The sequence below is a fragment of the Aulonocara sp. 'chitande type north' Nkhata Bay genome, linkage group LG19 (assembly GCF_057382095.1).
Source record: "Aulonocara sp. 'chitande type north' Nkhata Bay isolate Kocher_YH1m ecotype deep benthic linkage group LG19, A_spYH_male_GT1.1, whole genome shotgun sequence".
Taxonomy (NCBI): domain Eukaryota; kingdom Metazoa; phylum Chordata; class Actinopteri; order Cichliformes; family Cichlidae; genus Aulonocara; species Aulonocara sp. 'chitande type north' Nkhata Bay.
The window spans coordinates 5356892-5379894 of record NC_141362.1 but is presented as its reverse complement, the minus strand read 5'-3'; the positions used below and the strand labels follow the sequence as shown (position 1 = coordinate 5379894).

The 23003-nt window shown below is 38.7% G+C and overlaps 1 protein-coding gene across 1 annotated transcript in view; it reads left to right on the top strand.

Annotated features, from left to right (window-relative positions):
• The window catches only part of prkd1 (protein kinase D1), a 72740-nt gene that overhangs the window by 9869 nt on the left and 39868 nt on the right, over positions 1–23003 (top strand). Inside the window, exons 2-6 of the mRNA XM_086275058.1 lie at positions 7001–7139; positions 21520–21651; positions 21740–21909; positions 21993–22016; positions 22314–22524. Of these exons, the coding sequence (XP_086131184.1) occupies positions 7001–7139; positions 21520–21651; positions 21740–21909; positions 21993–22016; positions 22314–22524 (676 nt within the window). The remainder of the gene's footprint in view (positions 1–7000; positions 7140–21519; positions 21652–21739; positions 21910–21992; positions 22017–22313; positions 22525–23003) is intronic.

Sequence of the window (23003 nt, the reverse complement as noted above, 5' to 3'; positions counted from 1 at the left end):
ATTTAGATGTCTCATACTTATTTGCTATTAAGTTTTAACTTTAAATTGTTTACAAAATTTACAAATAGTAATGCATTTAGACTGAGACTTTAAATCATTTTTGATAGCAGTCTTGTTGTGTTGTTAAGGAGCTAATTGTAGATTTTACTCACCTTTGCAGGAACATTAATTTTTATAAATACCACACATGTAGTTTTCTGCATTGGGTTGACTTTGAAGTCGAGTTCCACATATGGATTCAAGTTCCTACAAGTAAAACAAGTGCATGCACATTTGAAGATTATTTCATGTTCTGTTTTTATAGTGACAGCCTACTCTTGTCCTCATTATGTTATAAGGATGGATTGCTGTGTTTATGTTCAAATGTAACAGCATCCATGGGCTCTTTTAACACCCCCGTGTTCCTTAGCAGCACCATCACAAATAAAATAACTAAATAATATCAGTGATGGCTCAGTGACAGCAGGTCCTTAGAATTAGCTAACCTAACAGGATTCAGTTGATATTAATGTCACTGATCATTCTTGTGCTTTTTTCTTGTGCTGAGATAAAAATAGATACGTATTTCTATATTTAATTAAGTACATGCTGGACTAAAGGGTTTGCCCCTTTCTGGTACGGCTTTTTAAGCCCATCTGCCTAATCATAAAATCTTTACAGCACAGAGGCACGGTGGTTAGCACTGTTGCCTCACAGCAAGTAAGTTCTGAGTTTGACTTCACCGTGTGACTGGGATCTTTCTCTGTGGAGTGTGCATGTTCTTCCCATACTCTGACGTCCTCCCAAGTGGGGATAGGTAATTGTTGATTCTACATTGTCCATAGGTGTGATTGTGAGTGTGAATGGTTGTCTGTGTTATCCCTGGGTCACACTGGCTACCTGTTTATGATATACCCTGCCTCTTGTCTTATGGGCTTATGTCAATAACCCTGATGAGGATAACCTGAAGAGAATGGATGGGTTAACTGACCTCAGTTAAAATATATAACTGTTATTTTTAAGTAGACATTATATATTGATATATTGATTAGACAAGATGGACACAGTTTCCATTAAAAAAAAGATCTATCCATGAGTCCATGGATCGGATCCATGAGTTATTGTTTTTTAACCACTTATCCAATTTAGTCATGAGGGTCCTGGGCCCTTTTTCTGCTGTCATAGGGGAAAAGGTGGGGTACATCCTGGATAGGTAACCAGCTTATTATGGGGCATAGCTGAACCTAACTTACTAAAGTACTACATTCAGTATTTGTGACAAATTTTGGCCTATTGATTGATAAAACTTTTTGGTTTGGTTTTATTTTTGCTTTTTTGTTTAAACAGTTGAACCTACAACGGCTGTGAAAAACATGTCAGTTGCTGAAAAAGAACAGGTAGCACACTGCAGTGTTTGTTCCTCAAACACATCCAGCCTTTGTTTATAAAGTTATGAATGCAGTTGGGTTATTCAGGGTTACTGCTGCCAATGTGGACCAAGCTATGGGGTTGTATAGGGACTGAATGGATTGTAACAACAACCAAGACATCTGATTGTCCTGAAGTATCTCTCACAGGATCCCCTGAGAGATGCAGTCATATGTCCGCAAAACACATGCGGATTGGTTGGGCAAACGCCCACAAACACTCGAGAGGACACTGAGCTGGATCAGCATTTGACAGCCAGGATAAAAGTTGTATTGCTCTTCCTGAGTTCAAGGTTCAGCTAAGAGATGGACTCTCCTTTCCAGTACTATGACATACACCTTGAGGCTGAGTAGTGTGGTTTGGCAGAGCACACCCTCCAGTCCCTCTTCTTAAAAATGGGAACTATGACCTCAGTCTGCCAATACAGAGGCACTGCCCCAGATCTCCATGTGATATCACAAAGGGGTATCAACCAGGAAAACCCTAAAACATCCAGGACCTTTATGAACTCTTTAGAGTGAGCCTTATCCACCCAAGGGGTTCTGCTACCAAGGAGCAGTGTTGGTCAAGTTACTTGAAAAAAGTAATCAGTAACTAATTACCGATTACTCCCCCCAAAAAGTAATCCCGTTACTTTACTGATTACTTATTTTAAAAAGTAATTAATACTTAGTTACTTAGTTACTTTTTAAAAACACGATTTACAACCTGAATAGGTGATAAAGCGATAGATCTTTCAGCCCAATTCTACTTTTTCTACATAATCCATCATACAAAATGTAATCAAATGGAAAAGTCCCTTTTTAAAACTTGTTTTATTAGTTTTAACTCGATATATATGATCCACTGTTGATCTGCACACAGCTGTTGTCACGAATGTCGCACTCGCTTACGTCACTGTCATGAGACATTCTTGCAAAAAAATCATGGTTTTAGTAACGCAGTAACGCAGCGTTTCTACGGGAAAGTAACGGTAATCTAATTACTGTTTTTGCAATAGTAATCCCTTACTTTACTCGTTACCTGAAAAAGGTAATCAGATTACAGTAACGCATTACAAGTAACGCGTTACTGCCCATCTCTGCCAAGGAGTTAACGATTTCAGTGACCTCACCTCCAGTGATGGGCAAATCACCCACCTCATCTCCAGACTCCGCCTCTGCTACAGAAGAACTGAGGAGATCCTCAAAGTATCCCTTTGACCTTCCTGAGTTGAAGTTAACAGCACCCTGCACACATTATATACTGTGTGATTAGAGAACTGTATTCCCCTTCGGAATAACCTGATAATTTCCCTGAATTGCTTGGAGACCAGGGGAACACGCTGCTGTGGTGGTTAGCACTGTTGCCTCACACAAAGAAGGCCCTAGTTTTGAATCTATCATCTTGCTGGGCTTTTCTGTTTCCTCTTGGTACTCTGATTTCATCATATGGGCGTAGGTTAATTGGTGATTCTAAATACCCCATAGGTGTGAATGTGAGTGAAAATGGTTGTCTGTCTCTCTGCGTTAGCCCTGTGACAGACTAGCGACCTGTCCAGGGTGTACCCTGCCTTTCACCCTATGGCATCTGCGATAGGCTCCAGCCCCCACCAACTCTGAATTTGATAAGTAAAAGAGAATGGATGGATGGAAGCTTCAAGATTGACCGAAAGTCTTGTTCCATGGCCTCACTGAACCCCTACTATTTTGATTCGGCTTGTGATTCGGCTACTGTAAGAGCTGCACACTGCTTGGTTGAATATCTTTTTGTTGAGTACCACACCAAAGACTCATTTAGCTTGACGGCTACCTTCACTTCTGTTGTCTGCCTACTGGTTTGACAATTACTACACGGGCGCCAGCAAGAATGTCAAGAATTTTCACTGATGGAAAATTCAGACTAGAACAAAGTCCAGCCCCTCCTCTAGGAGACTGGTTCTAAAACCCATGCTGTGTGTTGAGGTAAATCCAACTCTTAACCTCACACACTACCTAAGACTCCTTCCTTCTCTGCTGGGGATCGTATTGCCAAAGTTTGACCCTCAATGGCTGCAACCAAACACTGCACCCAACCCTTATGATTCCTCCTGCAGGTGGTGTGCCCATATCATGTAAAACCAAAATATTGAATCAGTTTTTCATTCATAAATATATATTTTTTCTGCTAAGTTTAATTCACTGTCAAATTAGCATTTTTCAGTATATACAAACATTAACTTCTACTTCAGAATCTGATAGTGAGGAGTACTTTAACTCCAATACATCAGTAGTCCTAAAAATTGGAACAATGATTCAGGGCATGGTCTGGAGTAAAGAGATTAGAAAAATGAGAATACATGCCTTAAAAATTTGGGGAAATAAAATAAGCTCATGGCGAAAATTATAGAGGAAGTGACATCAGGACCTTTATCACATGTTCTTAATTTAAGAAATTTTATTTTGCTTTAGAGATATTTGTTGGACAACAAGATGTTAAGAGAACAGTCAGTCAGGCTCCAGCATCCACGATGCTGTAGTTCAACATATTCAGCACAGGAAGTCTTGAACTGAGCTGAATTGGATAAAGAGAGCTGGAGGAGATGGAAAGGAATCGGCCCTGAATTCCTGTTGCCATGACAACAACGGCGACACCGCTGCTATGGTGACACCACACACACATAATGATGCAAGCGTGCTGATCGAAAGGAAGGTTCAGGGCAGTATGATAAAGCGTCTCCACTTTTTTGTTCTATTATGTTCTTGCTCTTATGTACCTCATTTTCAACTTCTTTCCTCTCTGTTTCCTCTCCTCACCCTTCTCTCTCCTACTGCTGTCCTTGAAATTCATCATTTAGGGTGACAGAAACTGCTAATTCTTGCATGTCAGCTTCAAGGAGTGATGCTAATGTGGGCAAAATATCTTGTTGATGGCAGAAGTCAAACAATAATGACTAGAATGTTAACAGTAATTCAGGTACAAGGGACACTAAAGATGGACTGCTGTAGAAGAAGAACACACTCGGCCAAGAAGAAGATACTGAGGGCAGTGGCTCATCAAAACTGGATAATTTGGTGTAAATGATATGAATGCAGGGAATCCTCCCCACCTTTATTCATTCTGACCGCTGCTGCTGCTGTAATGGTGCGCCGATATTGTTTTGACACACTCTGAGTCACTCTATAGACTGAGGCTCATGTTAACAGCAGCGCCTGAGCGCATGACCATGTCCATATCAGAGTGTTTTTCTGGGAATGACAGTAACTTCTCTGTACTCCCATAGCCTCCACCATAGGTGGAAATTTCAGAGTAAAATCAGGGGGACACAACATTCCAGTATTTTTAGAGCTTATTTAGAAAAAATAAAAACTAACATTACTTACCAAGGTAGCAGTGCCGCTGTGTGACTTTATTTTCACTCCCAAAACTTAAATATGGATAAGGAGTTCATACCATTGCCAAATCCTTACTCACTGCTACTCAAAATCTAGTGCACAAAAAACACACAAATATACAGTGTCTGTCCTTCTCTGATATTTGCTCACACAGACAAGTTTCTGATCATGAAGGAGCCAGAAAGAAAAGGCAGAAAAATAGCTGTAGCTGCAGTGACACACTAACTGTAGGTTACTCCAATAAAACTTCCACGTCGTACATCAAATATTCAGTTTTCTGACTACCAGACAGATCCAAGAGTAGAAGAAAATGAATACTACAAGGTGTATGGCACTCGTGGGTAATTCTTATACATATGCTGAATTCATAATTTTATAATTTATAAGGAGAAAGAAAGAAAACAATGACTTCCTAACCACATAACTGGAAAAAATGGATGCTTTCAATCACATTTCAGTGCTGTGGTATCTTAAAAAAATTTGATTTGGTCTGACCACATATATGTAGCAATGGAAGTGACGTATGTAAAAAAAAAAATAGAAGTTTGATATAAATCTTTGTTTTCATGTATGCTATTGTATGCTATGGTGTGTGTGTCTTCTTCTACCGTGGAAGAGTGTTTGTGTGTTTTTGTGGTCGATAACAATCTCAGTGGTGTTCTACACTTGGTCAATGTGTTGCTCCTTTCAGCAGTGCCTCATCGATCTTTAACATAACAGCGAACTGCACCTTTAACTTCCTGTGGTTACACTCGGCTGCGTTTGTGCGTTTGCTCACATACACCTGTCTTTGTGGGGACTAGTTTGAGCAATTAATCTTCTGTTTGTGTTTTTAAAGTGACAACTCCATGTAGAGTCGAGGCTTGAAGTCTTACTGATTTTAACACCTTTTAGCACTTTGGCAACTCCAACACTTTTAGCGATTTAAGTGAAACATCTGAAACTTCTCCTGCAGTGTTATCGTCTTCTGTATCCAGTGATTATGAGACAGATAGTCCCTGGGCACAGACCTGTGAATTGCCCCCCACCCACCAGAGAGGAACCAAAGACTGAAATAGAAAGAACAGCTACAGATTCTAGAGTTGGGTTTCATATCTATTCCACTTTGTTGTGTGTTTCTCTGTGGTTACTTTGCATCTCTTACTCATACATTTGTGCCCCTAGTCTCTCGTTGCTTTGGTCCTTTTTATTTATTTTATTATTAATTATTATTATTATTAATTTTTTCAATTTCATGGCCTGCATGGTTTCCAGCAGAACTGGTAGCAGTACAGTTAGTGGGAATAGCACTTTAAGGCAGTTGGAGTTTGATCTGACAATGGAAACAGCCGAATGCCATCCATCACTACCACAACGTCACATGATATGTAAAAGAGACGATAGTTAGCAGAAACTAAACTTTCAAAATAAAAGTAACATTGTTTTCCAGTAATAGATGATGTTGATATAATATAATATATGCAGCTTTAATACAGATTTTGTATTCCTGAAATGGAAGCCTGTCAAAAATGTAGCAGTTTGAATTAAAAGTAGTAGATTTGAATCAAATTTACTGTCAAATAGTAGGAGGACTATCAGGCTGCTGTTTGTTATTATATCATCATAACACAATTAGGAACATGAATATCTTTGATAGAGTTCTGTCTCTGCAAATTTACAACATCATTGTATTTGTGTTAATTTATTTGGTGAGATCGGTCTGTCCATCTCCTTCTGATGATAATCTCAGTCTATTATTAATCTGTTGATAGAGATCAAAGCTCTTCTCTTTCTCTGCGTCACTACTCTTCTTTTTTTTGTCTCTTTTCATCAGCTCTCTCAAATTTGAATTTACTTTGACGTGATCGCAGTAGAAAGACAGGCTCATGCTATTTTAAAAGTCTGTGTGTAAAATGTTTTTATTTTCAGAGCAGTCAACTGATGACATTGTCCTGATTCACAGCTTTGTGCAGGAACCAATTGTGCACAGATAAAAAGCTCGTACAGAGACACAAAATATCCACATGAAATGACCATAAGGAGAAAATAACAGAAAACTGTTATAAAGAGAAAAAGTGGACATACTAGACCAAATGCAGATATGCAATGAGTACAAAGTTACTCAAAACTATGATAAAGAATGGTTATACGATCAACAAATCCCCATATTAGCAATTATGAAAAAGACGTAGTTACAACTAACATAACTTTTTTTGAAATACAGATTTTGCTGAGATAATATGCCTTTCTGTCTCTATTAGTTACCAGAGTGCGGCTTCTATGGGATGTACGAGAAGATCCTCCTATTCCGTCATGATCCTACATCAGACAACGTGCTGCAGCTACTGCGCTCTGCTTCTCAGATCCAGGAGGGTGACTTGGTGGAAGCCATACTGTCAGGTAAAAGCAAGGAGGGGTACCCATGTCAGACCACTGATGTACAAAAAATAAACTGAATCCGTGCTCTGTACTTGTTTCCTTCGTAGCTTTAGTTTTTCTCCAGCCTTAAAGTCTTCTGTTATTGTTCCAGAAAACATGTTTTTTATCATTATAAAATTATAAGTGTGAAGGAGCTTAAGAGTCATGTGAGCACAGTAACAATGAGCTTAGGACAGACAGATAAATGACTGTACCCCTGGGAATTTTGTCCCATGTAACAGTCACTCTGTATTATATGATGGCAATATTTACGTCATGAGGTAAGGAACAAGATCACTGGCTGTTTTCTGAGCACATCCAACTAGAAGCTCATGGCCCAAACATTGAAGGGTTACCACAAATAAACACAAATTTTAATCAGCTTTATGCTATAATGAAATGTTCCTAGAATTTATGTAACACAGTGCTTCTACCATCACACCAGAGTTGGAGAATCAAATCGAATGCAGCCAAGTCCACACTAGCCCGGATAAATTTGAAAACAGCGTTTTCGTCTGAAAACACTCCGCGTCCACATTATCGTTTTAGTCAATTTCACAGAGTTGTGCGTCCACATTGAAACAGCCGAAAACGTTTACATTCCAGTACTGCGCATGCGTGAAGCGCAAGACGATTCGACCTGCCTCATTTCTGTCTGCTGTTTATTTACTTTCTGGCTCTTTGAAACATTGCTGCAAAACTTTGAGGAAAAGCACAGAGTGTTTTAAATGGACTAAGAACGAAGTGGAGTTGTTGCTGCGAGTAACACAAAAGTACAAAGTTGCAAAAGCGAGTGAGAATTAAAGAACTTGAAGAAAAGCTATCTGGAGCATGTACAGACTGATATTAATCTTTAATAGGGCTGCCAAAATTGAGAGCAAACAAACCAACTGCTGTATAATGCCCTCCGCTATCTTAGTTTAATTGGTCTCATGACTGCATCACATGACTAAAATGCGTCATCGTTTTCGAAAAGGCTCCGGGGTTGCTGTCCACACTGCGACACGAAAACGGCGTTTTCAAGTGCATCCACTTTGGAGAGCGTTTTCAATGCGCTGCATTTTCCTTGACCAAAAACGCCGTCTGTGTGGACGGAAGGCCAAGACGTAGAGAAAAAGATGCGATTTCAAACAAAAACATATTAGTGTGGACATGCCCTCTTTATTTATATACTACAGAAGAAACTCCAACAATCAGACAACCAATTCTGAGCAAGCACTTGGTGACAGTGGGAAGGAAAAACTCCCCTTTTACAAGAAGAAACCTCTGACAGAACCAGGGAGGGGCAGACATCTACCGGCATGGTGGGGGTGAGGGGAGGAAGATGGGACAAAAGACACACTGTGGAAAAGAGCCAGAGATTAACAATAACTCATGTCATATTAAAGCTGCCTTGGCATCAATCATTCTCTTCTAACCTAGATGTCACCATGCTGTAACTGTAATCTTAACTGAAAGCTATTCTAACCTGCCGATAAGCTAGAGCTACATGTGTTCTTAAGTTTTTCCAACTTCTCTTACTCAGACTGTGTAACTTAGTCTCTCTTTGGGGAAATGTTTGTGTGCCCCACAGGGAAACTGACATCCCATAGTGTACCTGTGGAAACATATGTATTGTACTATGTCTCCAAAATAATCTATCTCACACACACACACACACACACACACACACACACACACACACACGCACACACACACACACACACACACACACACACTTGCCTTATTAAAAAGAACAACAGCAAAAAAAGCAAGCTCCATGTTCAACAACAACAGCATGTACTGTTAATGTAATCTGGTTGCCTGAAATGAATTAAAAAATGTCCAGATGTGTGTAATGATTATCTCATTTTGGAGAATTCTTTATTAGGCTTGTCTTTCTGGCTGTCATCCAGCTCAGGACTCAGGTGTTCACACGATGCTATGCTAATGGCCCGACAGCTGCTTCTCCCTAATTTCCTGCCTTTCTTTCACCATCAACTGTAGTATGTGCGAACATTTGCATATCGTTTGTCTACATTTGTGTGTGTTTGCTTTAATTAATATGTTTACATTTTTCTCTTTGTCTACAATTTTAGCTTCTCTTTAACAATAAATTTTAATGGTGATAACAAATTATATATTGTGTACTATAACACTGTACTTAGCATACTATATGTGCACAAACTTTTGAAGATAAAAAAAACCCCAAAAAGCCAAAGAAGTGCAAAACAGGTGTTAGCAACATTGTAATAGAGGAAATGTATGCACTGAAAAAATGGCATCCAAAGTTAAACAAGACAAACATAGAGAAAGTAACAGAGAAAGAAAAGGAATGAAAAAAAAAATCAAATCTACACTGTAAAAAATGAATGCAAATCCATGACTGGCACCACAATCTGTTAACAGTTGGGAGCAGGTTCAAATAGTTTTTGGTTATCAAGGAAAGATTGGCAACCAGCTCCCTACTGGAAGTGTTTTCCCCCTTTCCCATTTTTCATCCATGGTTGTGATTTATCTTGAAGGAACATCTATAAAAAAAAATGTAATAAGTAATTAAATATGCTCTCCACTGTCACATAGGGGTTTTTTTTTCTTATGTTATCAATCAAAGTCGGAAACTGCTGGTTTTTAGGTGGGAGTCTGCATGTTATTCCTCCAGGGTACATTCTCGTTGAGGGTTTAGGTATCCTACCGGAAGGAAACCCTGAGGTAGACCCAGGATTCACTAGAGAGATTAGATCTCTTAGCTGGGATGGGAATGTGTCACCATTTCCCCAGATAACCTGGAGATGTGTAGGAGGAAGGAAGTCTCAGCTTCTATGATTAGCCTGCTGTTGTCATGACTGGTAAGTGGGGGGAAAAAAGAAATGGATGGGATGGATGGGAATTTTAAAAAAAAAAGTTATTCTGTGGAAAAGTATTCCCCATCAGTCTTAGCATCAGTATTCTGAGTATTTTAAGATTAGGTTTTAAGTTTCCTTTTTGATAAAGATACATTACTAAGTTATGTTGCAATAGGTGTAGGCTGCGGAGGCTTCCCAAGAGTGTTTCTCTCTTACCTTTTTCACTCAATATGTGTTTTTACACCACTCTACATTTAATCATTAATTATTATTCATCTCAAGCTCTCTTCCGCACTGTCTTTGTTCTGTCTTCCTCCCATGATCCCCAACTTTTGGCAGCAGATTGCCCCAAATGGCCTGGTTCTGCCGGAGCTTCTTCCTGTTCCCCTGGAGTTTTTCCTTCCTACAGTCACCAAAGCTTGCTTATAGGGTGTCATATGATTGTTGACTGTTTTTGTCTGTATTATTGTAGGGCCTTTACCTTACAGCATAAATCACCTGCAGGCAACAGTTGTGTCATTTAGGGTCAGTCTTTTTAAAGGGGCATGGACAAGAAGGAAATCAAACATGCTTCCAAGGATAATATCCTACCCTGGCAGCAATATGGAAGCAGTTTAAAGGATGGATGCAAAGTGAGAAAATATATTTGTCTGAGAAGCGATCTCTTTATAGTTAGTGGCCAGCTGATTGTGCCACTGGGATCTGTGGTCGGTCTGGTGAACTACAAAAGCATCTGACTTAAACAGGCTCTTCTCCACACAGTACTTGTGGCTAACAGGTAGATTGTGCCATTTCAATGCTGCTAGCCAACAATGAAGAATCACTTACTGTTTAAGGGACAGAGTGAGGGTGGACAGTATGGCATTGTTTTTTAATATAAAACTCATTGCAGCACGGGACTAACGCGTTATTAAGTAATGCGTTACAGTAACTACGTTATTATTGTGGTAACGAGCACGGTAACTAGTTATTATGCCAAAATCAGGAACGTGTTAATCGTTATTGGGATTTAGATATGGTCGTTATTCGTTACTTCGGGTGGTGGCTATCGCGGAGCTTCCACAGATTCAGTAACATTAGCAAGTGGTGGAGGCCAGCAGGTGGATGAGAGACCCGAGGCGGCCATCGGTCCGAGTGTGAACTGAACTTCAGGTAAGAAGTTATGACCTGCAGTCTATCTGGGTCAGATATAAACCAAGTTTAGGTGGAGTTTATTTTCGTTGTGCTGACTTTTTCCGTACTGCGTACTAGCTAGCATGATGGAGTTTCTATACAGCTGGGTGGGTGCTATGAAGTTAATGATGAACCGTTGAACTTTATTTTGTTCATAAGGTTAATTATTAGAGTTGCCAACCGTCCCGTAAAAAACAGAATCGTCTCGTATTCAGAGAAAATATTACGCGTTTCGTATTGAGGTGAAAAGGAACACAGTTTGTCCGGTACTTCAGCTACAATGAAAAAGACACAAAGGTGGAGCTGCACAGCTGCCTCTTCTTCTCTCATTCTCTCCCCTGCCTCTCCTGTTTCTACTTCAATCATGAAAACTGATCAATGATCAGCTGATCGGCTTTTCTCTCTTGTTTGTTTATCGCCCGCTTTGCGCCAGAAAGAGGAAACCAGCCGATGTCGCGTTAAACAACAGCAGCACGTTTAAGCTTGATCAGCTGTTGTTAGAGTTTATTTTATATTAATTTCTATTATCAGCTGATGTTTGCTGGAGCCACAGCTGTAAACCTGCTGGTCATGATGTCGGTTTGGATATTTGGTGAGAGGGAAACATGAAGATGATCTCTGTTTCTGAGAAACAAATACACCAGGATCCTTTTTTATGTAGCTGACAGCTGGTAACTGTGCAGGGCCGGATCTAGCAAAGTTTTGCCAGGGGGGGGGGGCAATTAGGGCATTAACAGGGAGAGAGGGGCACAAAGAAATACTTTTCTTTCTTATTCTCATTTAAAATGTCTCACTTTTAAAAAATAATTATCTGAATCTTACAACAAACGATTGATAGATTGATACATATATACCATCAAAACAGTGTACATCACTGTCACAACAGCGTTTGTTTTCATTCAAAGGCTTTATGATTTTTCCTATAATGGCTAGTCAAAAAGCCCGGGCCAATTTTTTGTCCCAAACCAGCCCTGTATGCAGCCCATCTTCAGTCTGGTGTTACCTACATCTTCCTATTCGGAAGGCAGAATTTCCGAGTTCTGAGTACAATCGAAAGCACCACGACTGCAGTTTTTGTGTTGGATGTAAAAAGCGCACATCATGCTGTGACGTAGGCTAGAATCATGGCAGCGGTCAATGATGGTCCAGGTGTGGGATTTCTCTCGTAGAAATATGCACATTATTTTTTCCTTTCTATTGGTAGGTGGCACAGGGCACTTGTGGCAAGTAAGCAAGCTAGAAGACTGGTAAAGTTATGGAAGCAACACATTAACAAGAGAATTCTGAGTAAAACCAAATTTACTTTCCCTAGTAACTAGTTACTTTGAAAGTAACGAGTAACTTGAAGTAACGGAGTTACTTTTGATAGAAGTAACTAGTAATGTAACTAAGTTACTTATTTAAAGTAACTTACCCAACACTGAGTACCAGTGACCCCCTTAGACTGCTTTTTAGTTTTATTTTCCTTGTTTTGCATTGAATTATCACTTCTGTCACTAGTTAGCTAGCATAAAAGAAAGTAAGTCTATTAGCAGCAACCAGCCAACCAACCAGGGAAATCACACTTTGTACTCACACAACATGCCGCTAGACATGGGCTGAAAAACGGAAACTTTAAACATTTACCTTTTAAATCCAGCTTCACAGACAGTGTTAACTCTGTGACAGTTTTTCAGAGTAGGGCTTGTGTAAATTAGCTTTAATACTTGTAGTGTAGTGTAATATCCATTTCAATGGTAAATTATTGTGTTATAATTGTACCAGATTTAAAGGACTGACACAAAGGAACTGCTTGCTGAAACAGAAGCAATGAAAGAACTTTAGGTGCTGAAAGTGTCAGTTACAACAAAAGCTCTAAAGCTTGGTGACATGCAGTTCAGCTGAAAATAATAAATTGGAACTGGAAAAGGTCCTAAAGTGTAACAAATACATACACGCAACAGATGACATTCAAGCATTTAAAGACACGGAAGCACCGAAAGTTGCCAGCTGAATTAAGCACTAATGATGTGAAATAATCATTTTCTTTTTGTATCTTTTAGCATTCACGCCTGGTATTTTCCATCTTGTTTACAACACCCTACATGTTTGACTAATCCTTCGTACCTTCCCCTTCTCTGACTCAGTCCTCTTTAACTTGTCTCTCTCTCTCTCCTCCTCCGTCAGGATGCTGCCACTCAGTTAAAAACACATTTGTTAACAGCTCCGTGCCAGTCTCAGCAACAGCTGAAAATGTGGTGGAAACAAACAGGAAATTAACACAAAACAGAGATGCAAACTCCAACAGAATGCATGTTCTGTCATATAGTAAGCAGGGGTGGACTAAAACAATAATAAAGGCTCGGGTGGTACACGAAGCGAAGCAAAAAACCTTTAATGACCTCACATCTAACCCAAAATTAGCCCCCAGTCGTGCCATAGTTCAAGCCTAAGGAACTGTGTTTCATACCAGGTCACAGAACAGGGAGTAACTGTTCTTTTAATATAATGGTACCATTATGTTTGTCCATTATATTAATCTACAGTAAACAAAAGCACTAAAGCTTAGTGAGCAAGATCTCCATAGTTGTCCACCCAGACACTTAAGCTTATTGTCCAGCATTTAGCTGCATTTGTGGTAAAGCTGTTTTACATTTTTTTTTATTATTTTCTTAACTTGCCAAGTCATGGTACATTCAAGGACCTATAATACTGTAAGTCATTACATTTTTTTCTGATTTCAATCTGGCTCATCTTTCATTCCACATCAGCTTCTCGTGGACATCTGGACCATTTTCAGTATAGTTGCTATTAATAGATCACTTCATGGAAATCATGTTATGTCCCCTTGTAATTGCGCATCTGTAATATGTGCTGGATTTTTTCCAGTGTGTGAAAACTGTAATCTTTCCACTTGATTAATTTTTGTTGTTTACAAAGTTGCATGGAGCCAAGTGTGGAAAGAAAATGAATGAAAATGCTCACTGTGCTATCACATGCTGGCACGTACAACAGCTCAGACATTTCTGCTGACCTTTAGGAGCCGGCATTTTCAGTCTCTAATCCTTGAACAGTTGCAACAATCATGAGCCCGGTTTTCTGCCTTACCTGGAGCCTGCCGGCCTTTCAGGTTTTGAAACTGTGAAAAGCAGCTCTTATTGCTACAGATAAGAGCAGTTTTTTAGCTGCTTGCTAATTAATATCTTGTCATGTTGACTCTTAGCAGGCAAAACATCCCTGGGTCAATTTCATGACATATTTCTTCTGTGAGCAGTAACAGCGTCAAAAGTAGAACACAGCACCAGCAAAAGTTATTGAATGAAATGTCTCCACATCTTTTTTTTTTTTATTTATTTGTTTTATTTGCAGGGTGCTGAAATGTTTATTTTACTGTACATACAGCCTATTTTGACATATGAAAGCAAACACATGAAAGTAAACTTAACACACCGCACCTGCTTATGCCACCGCCGCTGGTCTACACTTTCTTCCCCTGCAGTGTTTGTTTTCTAGTTGTAGGATAACAAGTTAGCAACGAGCACTCCTAATTCTACCACACAGCCATAAACACAGGCATTTATATCCAAACAAGGGCTACCTAGGAAACCTCACTCAAACACACAAATACATGCACACACATGCACATAAGTCATTTTCTGAAGCATATAATAACAGTTTGGGAGCTTGTTCACACATCCAGACGTATGTTGGCCCTCCAAACAAAAGCCATAAACAATAATTTGAATAAATGGAGGTAATTTCCTACAGCAGAATGTCTAATCAGAGCTGTATTCTACTGGAGGACCGCGACACAGGCCGAGTGTGTGTGTGTGTGTGTGTGTGTGTGTGTGTGTGTGTGTGTGTGTGTGCGGGGTTGTGTGTGTGGGTGTGTTAATGTGTGTGTATGTAAACGAAAACGAAAAGGCGATAGAGAATCGGAAATACATGCAGAGAGAGAGAAAAAGAAAGAAAATGACCGAAAACTGTGTACCATAAACTACCCATCCTGCCTTGCCAAGCCTGCTGGCCAACTTAAAAGACATTCAGTCCATCTGTGCCCACTAAGAGCCTCTCCTACCTCCAAAACATTTACAAAATACCCACTAACAACCCATTCATTAGTCTTTGTCTCTGTTGTTCTGTTTATCTCCCTCCCTTCTTCTCTCTTCCTCTATCTCCGGCTAGTTGAATATATTCTGTAGTTTTCCTTTTTTTCCAACAAATCCCATGTGGCGCTCCAAGTATCTACTAACAAATGTGTGTGTGTGTATCAGAACCTGATACTGACTATTCCTTTTAGCTCCACTGTTATCCCGAAAAATCTCAGGGAGCCACACAGTTCCTTTAACTAACTCCTACTAGCAAAAGTTTGCATTACAGCAGTTATGATTTTCGTCAAGGTGAAATAATTTGGGAGAAAAGAGTAAGCTCTGACATCCAAGTATTTTTGGCAATTACGCCAAGGAGAAGCAACATTATGGAGACACCATAGTAAGTGGGCCCCCTCCCCCGACACTAAACGTTGGTGGCAGTGTAGCAGAGTAAGCAGATGGTTCATGGAGAGTTTGGATGAGATGTTCTAGACAACATGGATGAGGAGGAGCTGGTGTAAAGGAGCGACAGATCACAATGAATTAGAAACAGCATGGAGTGGAAACCAACTGGCTCTGGGAACCCAGGAAGGTTGATTATTGGACAATTGTAGTGATGCTGAAATGTTGAACGATGTAAATTTAACAGCATGGGGAAAAGGAAGTGATCAGAGAACAGATCTTTGGTGAAATTGTTAATTGACAACTCACTTCTTGATCAGACTGCAGGCAAAGGTGGCTTAACTCAAAATGTGTTAGAAAACCGTGTGAAAACCATGAGTCACCTTTTCCATTTAGATTTGGTTCACTTCCATCCGTAGTCTTAGGTCTGACAGATCTGACTGTCCTGCAGTACAAACAGGTTGAACACTCACATCGGTAATAATGCTACTCCACCTATATCTGTATAATCAGCACCTGTTGCCAGCCATTACAAGCCAGTTCAGTTCCTACACACTTTCTCTGGGAGATGGATCACCTTGGCAGACTGTCTTTACAGGAAAGTCCTTTGAAGAGGTGCTGACAGATGTATGTGGTTAAGTGTCCTGTCATATTTTGGAATTTTGAACAAAATCTGCTTTAGTCAGGCCATTCAAGTCAGGATCCCAACACCCGTGTCTCCAACTCTACATCCACCCACACCCCTATACAGGAGAAGCATCCAATGCTCTACAAAATGTGCCTTCTTCCTCTATGTATTCGTCATCATGTAATCAATTAGGTGTGTTTGATGCACTTCATCTTTACAAGCATCCTCCATGTTTACTCCTTTCTCAAATTCACAACATTTTTAGAAAGAATTCAGGCAGAAAAAAAGCAAATCAATTAATAAACAATAAGTAAGGTTATTACATATAACATATATGTGGCACATTTCAACAATAAATTTCTTACAGAATTACATCTGACTGAATCAGTCTCAGCAGACAGAATACATGATATATCCAAACCCATGCACTGGCAGTATTGAAAATTTATATGCAGTGTGTTAATAATGTAGAAAAAAAAGATAATTTCATAATTGATTCTGATTTGCTGCCAATTTACACTGATAGTATTAAAACTAATAGACAACAGATTAGAAAATAGATTATTGGAGTTTACTATGATAACACCATAATACCTATTATCTCATCAACTTAAAGTAGGAATTTGTTGAATTTGGTTTGTACAAACATTGAGAAAGTCAAGCAAGAAGACACAATTAAGTTGGCTAGGTTTTTTCATCTTTTACCACAGCCCCCTATATATTTACTTATGGCTCCTGTTATATCATGTTTTGCTACACTATCAGGGGTGCATGTTAAACCCAGCGTTTTACATGGATTTCTATCAGGGTCGCATTGACTGCCTCAGTGTTTCTAGGTTTAAATGTATTCTTTTTTTTTCCCAGTCAGTGTGGCAAATGCAACGCTATTATTATCATATTAATTTGACACATCTAGAATAAATAAATATCTATTTTATCAGCTACGTTATTTACAGGAAATTTTTATTTTCTTAGTTGGGAATCTGACTTGTATAACAAGTTTCAAAAATATGTGTTAACTTTTTGTAAAATACAATCTAATACGAAAATGTCAAAGTTCCTATACTCTTTGAGCCAACAGGCGTTAACAATCTAAATAACGATAAACATTTTTCCACCCTAACAGGTGTAATGGGAAATGTTAATCAAGCACAGGCTTTACACACCCACTCAATCCTTAAAAAAAGGTTTAATGTGAAGATATGTGAATAAGGTCTAGCATGAAACAAGCTTTAGAAATGTGGCTTGTCTTTTTCTCAAATGTATAAGAACACTAAAAGTAAAACTTTGTACATGCTCCAAAATCAAAAAATATCAGATGTCAAAAGAAATCAAAGAAACAAGAAATTTAATGGAGTCTAAACTATAAGTAACTATTAATCCCAGTTCATGGGTAATCTCAGTTACCCATGAAGCTTTGACAGAAGTACAAAAGTAAAATAAAATAAAATCTGAGTGGTAAATGTTTCTGGTTTATCTGGTTTATCTTTTTTCAGTATTTCTTTTTTCTTTATTTCTGAGACTTTCTTTTCACATTTCTCACCCACATATTTAATCCAATAAATAGGCAAAAACAAGTTGTAAATATTACAATTACATTTTTCTAGTTTTTATGTTGAGCTGATTGGCCAAAGTTGGCTGTTTGTAGACTCAGCAGCTACTGACTAAAGTTTGCATTCCTTAAATTGCGCTCTGTTTTAATTTCTTTTTTTGAATTACTACCAAACTCCTTTGGAGCTACACATGCCAGTTCTAAGTCTGAATCAGTAGTTTGGTGCCAATGACTGTAGTACAAAGTGAGCTTTAATGCTTTCTATTTAAAAACTTTAAATGTAAAGCTGCAGAGTCAGTAGCTGTTTCTACCAGAAATCCCATTCACTTTGCCCCTGTTTTCATTGTCTTTTTTTTTTGTTTGTTTTTGTGATATTATAAAAACAGCAAAAACTGATTCTTTGTTTGACATTACGAGTGTCACAGCAGGGGTTATCGGCACTGCCTGTACACCCAACTGGGTTTTTGTCAAAACAGCTGGAGGATATTTGGGCTCAGATGGCTGCTGTGGCCAAGAGCCCAGTCACCCCAGATAAGCAGCTGCTCATCTCTGAAATAAAATTAAAAGCATGGAGAAACACTGGAAAATGTGGAGGAAAATATGGTGCCACAGATTGGTTTGTCAGCAGTGATTAAAAGTCTAACATTCAGGATTGCTATTATGTTGGAATGTTCTTATTTTTCACTTTCAGTTTTCCTTGATTTGAATATTGTTATCCTTTAAGTGGGAAAATTGCTCATAACTTTATGGAGTGTTCTCAAGTCGGAAAAACTAATGTTTTGGTGACAGTTCAGATGCACTGCAACACCATCAAATAGAAATGCTGTAGAAGGACATTAAAGAAAATGGAAGTTGAATAAAATCATTGGAAATAAGAAAAAAAACACTATGGAAGCTGAATAAAAGAAAAAAAACACCACATAGTTTAAAAAAAAAACCTTAAAAAAACACAACAGAAGTGTTTTAGGTGAGACAATAACATGACGAAACAGTTGTGGAAATGACAAGCTAATACTAAACAGCTTCTTACAACACTGATGAAGCTTCTGCTTTTCTTAACCATGTATCAGTGTAATCCTTTCGTCACTTTCTTTAAGTTGTGTTTTGTGAGATTTTGCTGAAAGTTACTTTTATTGATCCAACTTTTTGATTTAACTTTTGTTGTGATTTGTGTGCTTTTGCAGCATTTTTCTATTTGCTGGTGTTTTCCTAAGTTGCAGTGCATTTGAACTCTCAAGTACACCATAGAGCAATGTGTATAAAAAGGGTTTCATCTGTTTATTGAAATGTGGAATGACTCATATGTATAATGTCAGAAATGGAGTTTCAAAATGTACTGTAACTGCTCCCAGTCCTTACACTAAACCACTGAACATAATTTTACTACGTATCATGAGTATTGATAGTTACGGTACAATACAGTAGTAAGTTCATCGCTAAAATTCATCACTAAATACTGCAACGTGTTTGTTAAAGAACAATACACTTTTTCATTTCATGCAACACTTCAGCTGCTTTCACTGCTGATATGTCTAATGACACTTTGGCAGACAACATCACATTTAGTGTGTGTATAATGTATAATGTCCACTTACACTGACTCAGGTACATCTCAGGTCGTTATCGTAGAAATCCCTTTAAAAAATTATGCTTATCCTTCATTTGAAGTGACACTTTCTCTTCAACTGCAAACTTCATAGCTGACATGTGAAAATGGATTTCAGGTGATGTAACAGCGTACAGTCCAGCTCACATTTCAGCTTCTTATGATTAAACCCCATTAATTTCAGTGCATTCACACACCATTTGTCTTCACTTTTCCACTTCTCCGAGTTTTACATTTTATGTTGTGTTATATGTTTTCAAGTGACTCTTAACCCATGTTTTAATGAATCTCCAGGTTTATCTGCAGTTCTTTTTTTAACTGCCACTTTTACTTCCTTAGTTAATACACAAAGAAGTAAACAATGTTTAAGAAAGAATATATTTATTCTTTCTTTTAACCTTTATTTTTAACTGAAACAGTTCAACACAAATATGAAAGTACAGTGTGTACTGACATTTCAGTTTCTTAAGCACTTACATTTCACGTAATGTTTTTGTTTTGCAAATATTTGAAAAACTTTTGTAATATGATTTCTGATGCATATGTACAGCCATTCATTAGTGTGTAATGTGTTACCCTCACAAGTGCAATTTGAGGTTCTACTTGCCTGAGGACAATTTGATGTGTGCACTGTAAGTGTCAGGGACTAAAACCACCGATCTTCTGAATAGTGAACAACTTTTGCCACCTCCTGAGCACCAGCTGCCCTAAAGTTTTTGTCATGTTTACACTTTACTGGTGATGGGGAACGAAACGGCTCTTAGAGCCGACACTTTGACATGGACAACACGAGCCGACTCCTTTTTGGGAGCCATGGGGTTTTTTTTTCCTTTCTCTCACCCTCTCTCTCACACACACTTTTTTCCCGCTTCACTCCGTACACGAGCCTTGTGCTTTGCGCTGGGCAGAGGGGGGAGGGGCGGTAGTTACACTCGCAGTAGCACAGGAACAGAGCGGGAGGGAGAGAGAGAGAAAGAGCCAGGGACAACAGCGTCACATTAGAAAGGTATAGTAATCATCCGCAACTATTTTCAGTTGCAGATGATAAAGGATTCAGAAAGTTTATTCATGCAGGCCCATATGACAGAGAATGTGCATGTTCTTTTTGTTTTCATATTTTTTCATATTTATATTTAATTGTGTTGTGGTTTGCAGTGTTTTGTGTTGTTTCACTTTAAACTTGTTTAAAAGGAAAAAGCTGAAAATTTAAATAGTTAAAGTTGAAATGTAAATAGTTGGTTTTTGTATTATACGATTTATTTATTAAATTTTATGTGGAGTGAATAAATAAAAGTATATTTACGGTGGCCCCTCAAGACAAAGCACAAAACTTCAAAACATGTAAAAACTCCAAATCACGTAAAAACTCCAAAACACAACAGAAGTGCTCCAGGATGCTAGGGGCAGTGTTGAGCTTTGTTACCTAGTGGCCACACAAGCCAGGAAGTATCAACGACCGGATTTGGTGTGTGGTAGTAACAAAAATTAACATTTTTTTTAAATTATTTGAATACATATGAGTGCTTGTGTATAAATACACAAACAATACACATATGCTTTCAATTGTGTAATTTAAGTGATCTTGGTAGCTCTGTTTTGGAAGTTCAGTTAACGCTAGAAATGTGTTTTGGAGTTTGTACGTGTTTTGTCTCTGGGGGCCACCGTATATATTTATATATAAACATATATAAATAAAACCACTTTTTTTTACATTAGTAATTCCTTTTGTGAATAATTTTATATTGTTGTCAATAATTAATTAATTAAAGCAACAAAACAACCTGAAGAGCCAGTTGGGAGCCGAAAGAGCCAGCTCTTTTTAGTGAGCCGAGCCGAAAGAGCCGGTTCTCTAAAAAGATCCGGAAATCCCATCACTACACTTTACCTGAAATTTAAGCTCAAGTCATTGCTTTTATTTCAGATTTACATTTCAGCTGACCCTTCTATACTTCTATTTTATTACTTACACTTAAACTTTTTTCAGTTTTCAATAAGTGCAACTACAACTCTTTTAAGTGCATCAACCCCCTAGTACACATATAACCTTACTTGACAGACACAAAAACTTGTAGTTGGAATTCATTTATATCTTATAATTTTCTACAGCTTCAGCCACAGTAGAGGACTTCCAGATTCGTCCACACTGCCTGTTTGTCCATTCGTACCGAGCTCCAGCCTTCTGCGACCACTGTGGGGAAATGCTGTGGGGACTTGTACGCCAAGGACTTAAATGTGAAGGTAAAATATCCTACTCCCATAAGATGAAATCATGAGAACATTATGGCTGAGGTAAAATTTTAAAAAGAGACACTATCCTTTTCTCCAGGTTGTGGTCTGAATTACCACAAGCGCTGTGCCTTTAAGATCCCCAACAACTGCAGCGGGGTGAGGAGGCGTCGTCCCTCCAATGTCTCATTGACAGGCGGGATAATCAACATCGGGCGTCCGCTCTCTGCTGAGCCTTCACCTCCCCACTACAGTGATGATGCTTTATTGGTCAGTACAAAAGCACAGACCTGTGGAACACAGTTTTTCAGAAATGTTGAAGTAACTTTTTTTGTTCTTTTTTTGTTGTCCAGTCTCCAGTCAGTCCTAGCATGGAGGTAAGTCCTCCCATCTTTTTACATAGAAATACTTCTCTAGGGTCATTTGTACTTATTGCATAATAGTGAACAGGCAGCCAAGTTAAATTATACTGTGCAATTCATTCTCCCATCTGTTAGTCTATTTATCATATAGTTCTTGCAGGCAACGGTAACCCCAGAGCTGAGAAACCAAACTCTAAATCTGCTGCCATAAAAAATCATTTTAAGTGTGACTTATCATGGAAAACAGGTCCACTGGCAAAAACTAGAAACGTATGAAAAACTTTGAAATGCTTTGCTTGTTTCTCCCAACAGCAGAAGAACCAGTTAGATTACTTTCCTGGTAGAGAGCGGCGATCCAGCTCACAATCATATGTTGGCCGTCCCATTGAGCTTGACAAGATCTTACTGTCAAAAGTCAAAGTTCCCCACACATTCCTGATTCACTCTTACACCCGGCCTACTGTCTGCCAGCACTGCAAGAAGCTGCTCAAAGGCCTCTTCAGGCAGGGCCTGCAGTGCAAAGGTGAGCTGTTGTTCTGAAAACCTGCTGTAGATGTTTTTCAAAGCTCTAGATGTCAAACTTAAAACTGTCTCTGCTTGTAGCACAGCTTGTCCAGTGTCCAAAACATTTTGCATTAAGATGCTTAAAGAAACCTTGTCCTTTCAGAATCATTGAGACATTTCTTTGGCTCAACCATGTAAAAACTACCAGTAGGTTTACTGTTTACTTGTTAATGTAACCATTAGATACTGTAATACAGTATAATACAGAATAATGATTTGCCATGGTGCTACATGTAATGTTGCTGTAAAAGGACTAGTAGAGAGACTGAATACTGAATGTGTAAAAACATTACCTGGATAAATAAAGACTCTGCTGATTGTACTATTAAAATATAGAGTTTAGATAATGTAGGTAGATTATTTTAAGTACCTGGGATAAATTCCAGGCAACAGAAGCAGTGTTGAGGAGAGGTGAAGAAGAGTGTGCAAATGGGGGGA